General features: G+C 42.3%; 1 protein-coding gene across 1 annotated transcript in view; it reads left to right on the top strand.

Annotated features, from left to right (window-relative positions):
* Positions 1–13,113, top strand: part of ANAPC1 (anaphase promoting complex subunit 1) — a 592,717-nt gene that overhangs the window by 65,355 nt on the left and 514,249 nt on the right. Inside the window, exons 16-17 of the mRNA XM_053712607.1 lie at positions 5,130–5,190; positions 6,753–6,940. Of these exons, the coding sequence (XP_053568582.1) occupies positions 5,130–5,190; positions 6,753–6,940 (249 nt within the window). The remainder of the gene's footprint in view (positions 1–5,129; positions 5,191–6,752; positions 6,941–13,113) is intronic.

Raw genomic sequence — 13,113 nt, 5'->3', positions numbered from 1 at the left:
CGCGGCTGATTTCTGTGGGATTGGAGGAGAAGGGTGGGAGTCTGACTTTCTGGGTTCTGCCGCTGAGGAAGGAGGTGATCCATTCCAGGGCCTTATTGGGGATGCCGGCATCGTGTAGGCGCGTGAGGAGGGTGCTGTGGTCTACAGTGTCGAATGCGGCTGAGAGGTCTAGAAGGATGAGGGCGGCAGTCTCTCCTTGGTCGAGCAGGGCACGGATGTCGTCTGTGGCGGCGAGGAGGGCGGTCTCGGTGCTGTGATTGCTCCTGAAACCGGATTGGGAGGGGTCCAAGATGTGGTTGGTCTCGATGTAGTCAACAAGTTGTGCGTTGATGGCCTTCTCGATTACTTTGGCTGGAAAGGGGAGTAGAGAGATGGGACGGTAGTTTTTAGGATCTATGGGGTCAGCTGTGGGTTTCTTCAGCAGGGGTTTCAGCTCTGCATGCTTCCAGTCATCTGGGAAGTTACCAGTTTTGATGGAGCAGTTTATGGTGAGGCAGAGTTCGTGGGCGAGGGTAAAACCCACTTTGTTGAATATGTGGTGCGGGCATGGGTCGGAGGGTGCTCCGGAGTGGATAGATTTCATGATTCTGAGTGTGTCCTCCGTGGTGAGGGGGATCCAGGTAGTTCGTAGATGGTGGCGGGTGGAGGGTTTGGGTGAGGTGGGGGTGGGTGGGTCGGCGGTGAGTGGTGAGTTCTGGAGCTCGAGGCTGTCGAAGATGTTGATGATCTTGCGGTGGAAGTAAGTAGCGATGTTGTCGCAGAGGTCCTGGGAGGGTGGGATGTCGTTAGTGTCACTGTTGGGTTTGGAGAATTCCTTGATGACTGTGAACAGCTCCTTGCTGTTGTGGGTTTTGGTGTGGATTCTGTCTAGGATTGAGGTTTTCTTTGTGGTTTTTATGAGGTGGTGGTGGTGGATGGTGACGGCTTCTTTGTAGGCGGATTTGTCCGAGAGGGACTTGCTGGATCTCCATGTTCTCTCTAATCGTCTGCAGTGGCGTTTGGAGTCCTGGAGGGTAGGGGTGAACCAGCTGGCCTTGTTGGTGGGCTGGCGGCTGGACGGTTTCTTGAGGGGGGCAAGGGTATTTGCGCAGTCTGTGATCCAGCGATTTAGGTGGCGGGCGGAGGAGTTGGCGTCAGTGGAGGTGACTGGAAGGACTTGATCAGGGTGGAGTGCAGTTGTTCTTGGGTGATGTTGTTCCAGTTTCTGCGGGGCGGGTGGTGATGCTGGAGGTGTGTGGTGGGTTTGTTGAAGGAGAAGTGTATACAGGGATGGTCAGTCCAGTGGAGTTCGTTTATGTGGTTGTCTGAGATGTGGTTGCCTGCGGAGAAGATCGGGTCGAGGGTGTGTCCGGCTATGTGGGTTGGGGCGATTACAAGTTGCTTCAGTCCAATGGTTCCAAGGTTTTCCAGGAGGTTGGTGGTGTTGTGTTCATTGGGGTTGTCTAGATGGAAGTTGATGTCGCCGAGTAGGATGTAGTCCTTTGAGGCGAGGGTGTGGGGTGCAAGGTGGTCGGTGATGGAGTTACAGAAGGCGGGACGTGGTCCTGGAGGTCTGTAGATGAGGGTGCCTTGGAGGGTGGTGTTGTGGTTAACGTTGATTTTGAAGTGTAGATGTTCATAGTCTGGTGAGTGATCATCGGAGGTGGTTGTGACTTGGATGGAGTGTTTGTGGATGATGGCTATGCCTCCTCCAGGTCGATTGCTGCAGTCTTTGTGGGAGATTTTATAGCCATCTGGGATGGCGATGTCCGGCGCTGATGTGGGGTTGAGCCAGGTTTCGGTGAGGAAGGCGACGTCTGGGGAGGTGGAGTCGAGCAGGTTCCATATTTCGATGGTGTGCTTGTGGATGGAGCGGGTGTTGAGGAGGATGCAGTTGAGGTTCTCGCGGCTGTTTGAGTGAGGGATGTTTAGTAGGTTTGTGGTTGGGAGGGTGGTGAAAGAGCAGTTGTGGCAGGTGAATGGTCCTCTGGTGTTCGTCGGGGATGCGAGGTAGCATGCTGATGATTTACCAATGTTGAGAGAGCGAAGGGTGCTGGTGTTATAGCGGTGGCGGGTGCGGAGGTCATGGTTCGTTGTGCTGGGTGCGGTCCAGGCGCCCGCTGCGCAGTCGCAGAGTGACTGCAAGTATATAGAGGTGGGAGGGGGGAAGGGTTGGAGCAGAAAGTCAGAACAATGCAGCATGGAGTCCATGTAGCTTAAAAAGCGCCCTTTAATGCCATCCCCAGCTTTCAACGTTGACTTTAAATAAAGATTTCCTCTGGGAGGTTTTAGTTTAAATTTGGCTTAGAAGCACATAGGCTGAAATAACCAAGAGATGACCAGGCCAAGTGCTTCACCAAAGCCCCATTTAATCCTGCCGACTTTTTTACAAAGGGTTAACATACATAGCTTTTAGGTTTATTCTTTATATTAATAGATTTATGCAAACACACAACTACCTGTATTGACCTTAAAGTGATGGTAAATCCAAGAGTTAAACAAACGCTTGGATTTACCATCACTAAAAGTTAAGTGGAGATTAAGTGATGAGATATGTAAAAAAGGGTGCTAAACTCACCCTTTCCGGCTGCCCACAGCACATCGCTAGACTCAGCGACTCCGGCCGCCCACGCACATCGCTCTACAACAAATGAGGTGCTGCTTGCACCTCTAAACCAATATCCATGGTGCATACAGAGCACTTTCAGTTGACACACACGGCTATTGGTTCAGAGGTGCAAATGTCACCTCATTGAGGAGAGCGTTGTGCCGTGGGTGGCCGGAGCCGCTGAGTTTAGCACTGTGCAACTGCACAGAAAAGGTGAGTTTAGCGCCCTTTTTTACACATCTCATCACTTAAAGTCAGTTTGATTTTTAGTGATGGTAAATCCTAGTGTTTGTCTCTACGATAATCTATAAATTCTTTAAGATATTGTCTAAAGTATTTTAAGCTGGATTAAATAAATGGTGAGCACATTAAAATAAAGAAATGCACTTATCTACGGTACTTCAATCCCCATCTTGATATGTTTATAAACCACATACATCCCCCCCTCCTGAAACTTTGAAGTGTTAGGGCTGTAAGAGTTAGGAAAGGAATATGCCTGGGTGTAGTTTGAGTATTATAGCACATCCTCAGTAAATTTCCTGTTTTGTTTGGTTTGGTTCTTTTAATGTTCTGTAATTTAATTCTTTCTTTTTTTGTTGTTGTTGAAATCTTTTAATTGATTTTTCAGTTGGTGATCAAAATATACATATAACAAAGTCAATAACAGTAAAAATATAATAAACAATACAGTCTGCTTCTGAATACATTATGAATTGACAAAGAACGGTTGATAGTATTTGCAAATATCTTTCGGGAACCTTTTTGTTGAGCCATTGTCTTTCTTAATGTGGGATTAATGTTTATATGCATCGTGAAATTAGTTACAGCTTGGGTGAGGATACAATTCTACAAACAACCTCCTACCCATCTACATAAATATTCAACTCTAGTTCTGCTTAAGGAGGTCTCCCTACTCTTAAGAACTACCACTGTCGGGTCACCCGCCTCCCCAACCGTCAGATTGGTATTTCTTCTAGCTCTGTTTTCTTGTTCAATATACATAATATATAGCTCCCATTGTTGAATAAATCTGTTCTTCGTATTTAAGAGAGCAGCAGAGTCACTAGTCATGTTATAGTGGTATTCTATTTTCTTTTTAATATATTTAAATGAGGGAGGATCTACTTTCCAAAATCTAGCTATACAAATCCTCACTACGGTGCAGATCATAGCTATTAGTTTGTGGTGTCTTTTCAAATTCCCTTCTGGGGGAAAATGGAGTAAGGCCTGTTCCGTGGTAAGGTCTATTTCTGTTTCCAAAATTAAACTTAAAAATGCAGAGGTCATCTCCCATATCCTTTTCACCTTCTCACATTTCCACCACATGTGCAAGTATAACCCCATCTCTCCACATCCCCTATAACACGTGAGGGGTATCATCTAGGGAGTTAGCTAATCTGGTGGGGTATATGTACCATTTCTAAAGTACCATATGTAATTTTCTTTCAGCATTGCATTAGGAGAAAATGATAGGCCTCAGTTAATGTTCGTAACCCAGGTTTCTACCGTCCATGTCTTATTTAAGTCTTGTTCCCATTTAGTCATAATAGAATTCTTTTCCATAGCGTTCCCCCCCACTGAAAGTCGGGTAGAGTAGCGATATCAGGCCGCTTCTAGGATTTTTTGTGAGGCATAGTGACTCAAATATGGTGTTGGTCGAAGGTTTATCTGATCCTATTATCTCTTACTCTGGATTTAAGCTGTAGGTAGTAAAACCATTCATTTCGCTCAGGTGTACCCAATTCCATATATTGCTTACTGTAATTTCTTTTTTAGGGTCCATTTGAAATGCATTTAACTGTTTTACAAAGCTAGATGAAAGCATTCACTTATATATTAAATTAGGTTGTCTGGTTTCAAATAAGAAGACAGGCCTGGAGAATTCATTAGACATTCTTTTAATAGACAAAAAAAGCTTCCAGGCTTCTTCATGCCTCAAATGAACCTTTTTTTTTAAATACAATGATAAACGTACCAAACCTTCATGTACAAAGAGTCCCAGAAACGTATAACTTCTAAGCAAACTGAGTACAAATCACCCAGCTCACTGGAGAAGAGGGGTTTGTGTTACAAATGGGGAGATGCAATGGGTTGGATGGAGAAACAGGACCCAAATTAGAAGCATTGTAGAATAACATCTAGCCAAGCATAGCATCCTTTTATTCAAGTCAGAACCATTGTCTACTTTGTGTGTGTATATTTATGCATCCTTTTATTCAAGTCAGAACCATTGTCTACTTTGTGTGTGTATATTTATGCATCCTTTTATTCAAGTCAGAACCATTGTCTACTTTGTGTGTGTATATTTATGCATCCTTTTATTCAAGTCAGAACCATTGTCTACTTTGTGTGTGTATATTTATGCATCCTTTTATTCAAGTCAGAACCATTGTCTACTTTGTGTGTGTATATTTATGCATCCTTTTATTCAAGTCAGAACCATTGTCTACTTTGTGTGTGTATATTTATGCATCCTTTTATTCAAGTCAGAACCATTGTCTACTTTGTGTGTGTATATTTATGCTCTTGTTTTTAATTCTAGGAAATGAACAATGGATCCATGGTTCGAATAAGTATCCCAGACATTGCAACCTCTGAACTAGGTGAGTCTTTCTAATATAATACTGATCTTTGTTAGAAATTGTTGTTGCTCAATGTAATTGTCATACATATGATTGTGAATTTTTTTAATTTTTTTTGGTGTCATCCTTAAACCCTTATTCCAGACTTCTTAAATATATTTAAAATTCTCATATTATATATCGGCAAATCATGATTACATTGCAAACATGTGAATGCAAATACTGTTCTGTTAGCACAATTTGCACGGTTTTGTTACTTCAGATGAATCCATTGTGTAACGTGTGTTCCTTGTCTTCTTTGCTGTGGCCAATTAGAGGACACACACAAAATATATATATATATCCCTCAGTTTACGCCGGTGTTAGGTTCCAGAAGGAATGGTTGTAAATTGAAACCCAGTTTATAATGTAAGTCAATGGGAAGTAAGGGAGATAGGTTCCAGGCCCCTCTCAAAATTGTCATTAGTAACACCTAATACATTATTTTTAAAGCTTTGAAATGAAGACTTTAAATGCTAAACAGCATTATAAACCTAATAAAAGAATATATAATTAAACTAAGTTAAATGAACAAAAACATTTGCTAAACAGCACCTAATAAAATAATCACACAACACAGACTTCACTTGCATTTTTCTGCATACAGTTCTTTCTATGCATTCCAATCTGGACTGATTTAGAGACAGGAAGATCTTGTTCCTTTGAAATCTGCTCGATAGCTCAGGTCTGGTTAAACTGATTCATTTCAGCTTGCTTGGCTTTGCTGCAACACAAGCGGACAGCTCCACCTACTGGCTATTTTAATAAATGCACTGCTTCTCAGTGCTTTTCAATAGCAGTCACATGACTGAAAAAAAAAGGTTGTTATTCTGAAATGGTGTAAATTGAACCGTTGTAAAACGAGGGCCACCTGTGTATATGTATGTGTGTATATATATATATATATATATATATATAGTTGTGCCCTAGAGGGGCCAGAAAGCAAATTCTTTAACCTGTGGTAGCTGGTTTTGACAATTTGCAGCATTACGAAAAGCTTAGGTTACAGAATTTTCTTTTCCTTCTTAGCTGATGAGAATCCATAGCTTCATAACATGTGGGACATATTCCAGCCTATCAGGAGGAGGTCAAGAACCTCCCCTCTAGGGAGTGTGGGACTAAGCACAGTTTTAACGCAAAAAAGGTGATTAACCTCCCTTTAATTTCAGTGCAGTAGCTTCAGTCACTTTATATTAAACTACGCTAATGAACATAGCATCTATATAGCTAGGGGCTAATAAAGAAGTCATTTTGAACAGTGTACATCTGTATAACTTCCTCGCAAAGACAAACTGTGTGAGTGATGGCAGAGCTGTGGGTGTTCCCTGCTGCTGCTCAGCACTGTCTGCTGCAGTCTCCCTCTACAAAGTGCTTGTATAACATTGTAGCAAACAGTGCTGCCACATCATGCTCAAGATACGTGCATGCTACTGAGCCTACTTCATTGTCCCTTTAAATAAAGGAAATTAATAGAAAGCATGCTATTCGGTTGTTTTTGCTTTATTTGTAACAAAGCCTTAATTTATTTACCTTTCTTGTTACAGTTAAGAAGTGCCTGCAAGCCATTAAATATATACTCCCAAAAGAAATAGCCGTGCAGATGCTCGTTAAGTGGTACAATTCCCATAATGCACCTGGTGGCCCCAGCAATAACTCTGAGTGGAATTTGTTTGTAACTTGTCTGATGAATATGATGGGATACAACACTGACAGGCTTTCTTGGACACGCAACGTAAGCAGATTCTGCGGCAAAATATATTATAATGCTTATACAGTTATTTAAAAAAATATATATAATAATTTTGGATTTTATTTATCTTTGGCAATATAATACCTTTGTATCATAGTGCCAATATGTCTATCTCATTATTACTTTGGGCTGAAGGATTTAACTCCTTCAGGATGGATCCATCGGATCATAAACAAAAATATAAAAGTACAAAGCATATGATCGCGCTGATTGGCTCCTGGGGGATTGCCTGCGTTGCTAGGCACATCCCCCTGTCAGATCAATCAGTGTTTGTACACAAAAGGAAGCAGGATGCTGCAAAATTAGGATATTCCTTGCCGTCTTAAAGGGACAGTCTAGGCCAAAATAAACTTTCATGATTCAGATAGAGCATGTAATTTTAAACAATTTTCCAATTTACTGTTATCACCAATTTTGCTTTGTTCTCTTGGTATTCTTAGTTGAAAGCTTAACCTAGGAGGTTCATATGCTAATTTCTTAGACCTTGAAGCCCACCTCTTTCAGATTGCATTTGAACAGTTTTTCACCACTAGAGGGTGTTAGTTCACGTATTTCATATAGATAACACTGTGCTCGTGCACAAGAAGTTATCTGGGAGCAGGTACTGATTGGCTAGACTGCAAGTCTGTCAAAAGAACTGAAAAAAGGGGCAGTTTGCAGAGGCTTAGATACAAGATAATCACAGAGGTTAAAAGTATATTATTATAACTGTGTTAGTTATGCAAAACTGGGAAATGGGTAATATAGGGATTATCTATCTTTTAAAACAATAAAAATTCTGGTGTAGACTATCCCTTTAAGGGAATTAAAGCCCAACGCTGTTAGTACGGCATGGAACGTCCTAAGGATGTGAAGGGGATTAAGATAATATAAATTTTACTTAGAAATATTAACAATCAATAATGTAGTGCAGCTATAGTTTTAAACTATCAGGTCCCACTGAAAAAAAAGATACGTTAAAGGAGTACTTTTTGATTTTGTGTAGCATAATTTTTGCAGTATACTTGTATTACCTAAAATGTCAAATCTTTACAGTAGAGAACCAGTATAATCAATATTATATAAATATGCTTTTTTATGTTTTCATCTACTTGCCTGCAAAGGGCTCCAATGCACTTCTGTATATGTCTACATATGTGTATATATGTATTTATGTGTATATATGACTGTAAATACATATACACATAAAATACATAAATACATATATATGTACATACATATCCATCTTTAGACATGTATGTATCTCTGTTAAAGCCCTTTGCCTGCATTTTTCTGAGACAGCATAGCTTTGAGCCCTTATAACTTTTTTGTCCAATATTTTTTTGAATTACTAGTGTTATGAGTGTAACTATACTTGGTAATGTATTTTTTGTGTGTTTTGTGAACTGTTAACCAGAGCTCTGGGGATGCAGTAATCATTCTAGCGTAAATCACAATTGTGTTCCCTTTCAACTTGTAAGATGAGTGGTAAACCCAACGTGCAATAAGCCCCTTTTCACTCGTGACTTAACTGTTAACGTGACAGTCATAATCTGGCTCTTCGGGTTCTAATTTGTTAGAGCATGTTATTTTAAGACTAGCAACCCTGCACCCCTGTGTTTAATGCCAGCAAATGGGTTAATCACACAAAGTATAAGTACCGCTTGCAACCTGAAGAGCACTGTGTGTCTTGAGTTGAAACTATCACTGACCCAATCACAGACTCTGCTGTGTAACTAGCGCTATTGGTTGTATCAGCCTTTGTTCCTGAGCTTCTACTATATGTTTAACAAATTTGTGGGGGTTAAACACATAGAGGTGCAGGGTAAGTTTTCTACTATAATGGCCCTTTAATTGATAAAGAACTGTCACTTGATGCATCTTTTCTTCTCATTGAATCTCTCAATATGTATAGTTTAGGTTTTTTTCTTTCATGTAAGTGGCAAGAGTCCATGAGCTAGTGATGTATGGGATATACATTCCTACTAGGAGGGGGACAAAGTTTCCCAAACCTGAACATGCCTATAAATACACCTCCCACCACACACATACTTCAGGTTTTACAAACTTTGCCTCCCTGTGGAAGTGGTGAAGCAAGATGTGCTTGATTTTCTGCTGTGAAAGGTGCTTCTAAGCATTCTGAAGCCCAATTCCTCTGAGTACAGTGTTTGTCAGAGGGATGTGAAGGGAATATTGCTTGTTGATTTAGTGGTTTCACCCATGGGAAATCCTTTCAATGGCTCTCTGTAATCGGTAGCAGGGATTTATTCCTTGCCTCCCTTTTCAGATCGACGTTATACTCCTATACCATTACCTCTGCTCATATTTCTCTTGTAAGGTGTATCCAGTCCACGGATTCATCCTTTACTTGTGGGATATTCTCCTTCCCTACAGGAAGTGGCAAAGAGAGCACACAGCAGAGCTGTCCATATAGCTCCCCCTCTAGCTCCACCCCCCAGTCATTCTCTTTGCCGGCTCTAAGCACTAGGGTCTCTCTCGGGAGGGTAAAGTGAATGTGGTGTTAGAATTGTAGTTTTTATTATCTTCAATCAAAAGTTTGTTATTTTAAATGGTACCGGTTTGTACTATTTACTCTGTAGCAGAAAAGTGATGAAGATTTCTGCTGAGAGGAAAATGATTTTAGCATGTTGTAACTAAAATCCACTGCTGTTCCCACACAGGACTGAGGAGTACCAGAAAACTTCAGTTGGGGGGGAACGGTTTGCAGGGTAGTCTGCAATAAGGTATGTTCAGTCATTTATTTCTAGACAAGACTGAGATAATGCTAGAAGAGACTGACAATATCCCCATGAGGGGAGGGTAAGCTATGTTCACAAACTTAGTAAGGAATTGAATGCTTACATAACAGGGCTAATTATGCTGGTTGACACTAATTCAGGGCAATCGATTGTTTATCTAAGGAAAATATCGTTTGTAAGACACTTTGAAAGTCCTTTTGGGTTCTTTCTGGGGTTATTATCCACATGGCTAATTTTTATTCACTTAGGAGTGATTTCTTAGGCCTCACAGCTCCGGAGTAGAGGGGGAGGAGCCTAATTTCGCGCCTCAGATGCGCAGTTAGAATGGCATAGAAGTTCATGCTGCTTCACATGGAGGGTCCTGCTGCTGTTTGAGGGCCTAAAAGGAGCTATATTCCCCCAAATCTGATCCCTAAGGGCAGGTAGGGCCACAGCAAGGCTGTGGCAAGGTGCTGTAGTAATTTTAACCGGGTGTTGGCTTTAGGCTGCTCTGGTTTGGGCATTAAGGGGTTAATCGTTTTGATACTAGTGGTGCAATCTTACTAAGGCTTTAGGTACATACTGTGAAAATTTCAAAAATTTCAAAAGAATTGCTGCATTTTTCACTGTTTTGCAAAATTGTGTGCTCTTATCTCTTAAAGGCACAGTAACGTGTGTTTTTTATTTGATTAAAGTGATTCCAAGCCTGTTTGTGTATACTACTAGTCTGTTAAACATGTCTGACACCAAGGAAAATCCTTGTTCAATGTGTTTAGAAGCCATGGTGGAACCCCCTCTCAGAATGTGTCCCACTTGTACTGATATGTCTATACACTTTAAAGATCATATTGTTGCACTTAAGAATGTGGCCCAAGATGATTCTCAAACTCAAGGTAACGAGGGTAGCCCGTCTACCTCTCCCCAAGTGTCACAACCAGTTACGCCCGCTCAAGCGATGCCTAGTACCTCTAGTGCGTCTAACCCTTTTACAAGACTTAGCGGCAGTCATGGATAATTCTCTCACAGCCTTCTTATTTAAACTGCCCGTGTTACCCCCAAAGCGTGATAGCTCCGTTTTAAGAACAGATTATAAGCATTCTGACGCTTTGGTAGCCATATCCGATATACCCTCACAACGCTCTGAAGTGGGAGCGAGGGATTTGATGTCTGAGGGAGAAGTCTCTGATTCAGGAAGGGTTCCTTCTCAGACAGATTCAGATACATTGGCTTTTAAATTTAAACTAGAACACCTCCGCGTTTTGCTCAGGGAGGTATTAGCTACTCTGGATGACTGCGACCCTTTGGTGATCCCAGAGAAATTATGTAAAATGGACAAGTCCCTAGAGGTCCCTGTTTACACTGATGCGTTTCCGGTCCCTAAGAGGATTGCGGATATCGTTACTAGGGAGTGGGATAGACCAGGTGTTCCCTTTGTTCCCCCTCCTGTTTTTAAGAAAATGTTCCCCATATCTGACCCTGCGCGGGACTCGTGGCAGACGGTCCCTAAGGTGGAGGGGGCTGTTTCTTCACTTGCTAAACGCACAACCATACCAATTGAAGACAGTTGTGCTTTTAAAGACCCTATGGATAAGAAGTTAGAGGGTTTACTTAAGAAAATTTTTGTTCAACAAGGTTTTCTTCTCCAACCTTTTGCTTGCATTATTCCTGTAGCTACTGCAGCTGCTTTCTGGTTTGAGGCACTGGAAGACTCACTCCAGACGGAGACCTCTTATGAGGAAATTATGGATAGAATTAAGGCTCTAAAGCTAGCTAATTCTTTTATCACTGACGCTGCTTTCCAAATAGCTAAGTTAGCGGCGAAAAATTCAGGTTTCGCCATTTTGGCGCGCAGGGCGCTATGGCTAAAGTCCTGGTCGGCTGATGTGTCGTCTAAATCCAAGCTTTTGAATATCTCTTTCAAAGGAAAGACCCTCTTCGGGCCTGAATTGAAAGAGATTATTTCAGAAATCACCGGGGGAAAAGGCCATGCTCTCCCTCAGGACAAGTCCTTTAAGACAAAGAACAAAGCTAATTTTCGTTCCTTTCGTAATTTCAGGAGCGGCCCCGCTTCATCCTCTCCGGCTGCAAAGCAAGAGGGTAACGCTTCACAGCCCAAGGCAACCTGGAAACCTTACCAGGGCTGGAATAAGGGTAAACAGGCCAAAAAGCCTGCAGCTGCCACCAAGACAGCATGAAGGGGTAGCCCCCTATCCGGGACCGGATCTAGTAGGGGGCAGACTCTCTCTCTTCGCTCAGGCCTGGGCAAGAGATGTACACGATCCTTGGGCATTAGATATTGTATCCCAGGGATATCTTCTAGAATTCAAGGGCTCTCCTTCAAGGGGAAGGTTCCACATTTTTCGTCTGTCTACAGATCAGACAAAGAAAGAGGCGTTTTTACGCTGTGTAGAAGATCTACATACAATGGGAGTGATCCACCCAGTTCCAATTGCGGAACAAGGGTTGGGTTTTTACTCAAACCTGTTTGTGGTTCCCAAAAAAGAGGGAACTTTCAGATCCATCCTGGATCTAAAAATTCTAAACAGATTCCTCAGAATCCCATCATTCAAAATGGAGACCATTCGGACAATCTTACCAATGATCCAGGAAGGTCAATATATGACTACCGTGGATCTAAAGGATGCGTACCTACACATTCCTATCCACAAAGATCATCACCAGTTTCTCAGGTTCGCTTTTCTGGACAAGCATTACCAGTTTGTGGCTCTTCCCTTTGGCTTAGCCACTGCTCCCAGAATTTTCACAAAGGTGCTAGGGTCCCTCCTGGCGGTTCTAAGACCGCGGGGCATAGCAGTGGCGCCTTACCTAGACGACATCTTAATTCAGGCGCCGTCTTTCCAAAGAGCCAAGTCTCACACGGAGATTGTATTGGCCTTTGAGGTCTCATGGGTGGAAGGTGAACATAAAAAAGAGTTCTCTTTCCCCTCTCACAAGGGTTCCCTTCCTAGGGACTCTAATAGACTCGGTAGAAATGAAAATATTTCTGACGGAGGTCAGAAAGTTAAAACTCTTAACTACTTGCCGAGTTCTTCATTCCATTCCCCGGCCATCTGTGGCTCAGTGCATGGAGACAATCGGATTAATGGTAGCAGCAATGGACATAGTCCCTTTTGCTCGGATACACCTCAGACCACTGCAACTATGCATGCTCAAACAGTGGAATGGGGATTATGCAGATTTGTCTCCTCAAATTCAGTTGGACCAGGAGACCAGAGATTCTCTTCTCTGGTGGTTGTCTCAGGATCACCTGTCTCAGGGAATATGTTTCCGCAGGCCAGAGTGGATCGTTGTAACGACCGACGCCAGTCTGTTAGGCTGGGGTGCGGTCTGGGACTCCCTGAAAGCTCAGGGCTTATGGTCTCGGGAAGAAACACTTCTCCCGATAAACTTTCTGGAACTGAGGGTGATATTCAACGC

The sequence above is a fragment of the Bombina bombina genome, chromosome 4 (genome assembly GCF_027579735.1).
Source record: "Bombina bombina isolate aBomBom1 chromosome 4, aBomBom1.pri, whole genome shotgun sequence".
Taxonomy (NCBI): domain Eukaryota; kingdom Metazoa; phylum Chordata; class Amphibia; order Anura; family Bombinatoridae; genus Bombina; species Bombina bombina.
This window is presented reverse-complemented; position numbering and strand designations above follow the sequence as displayed.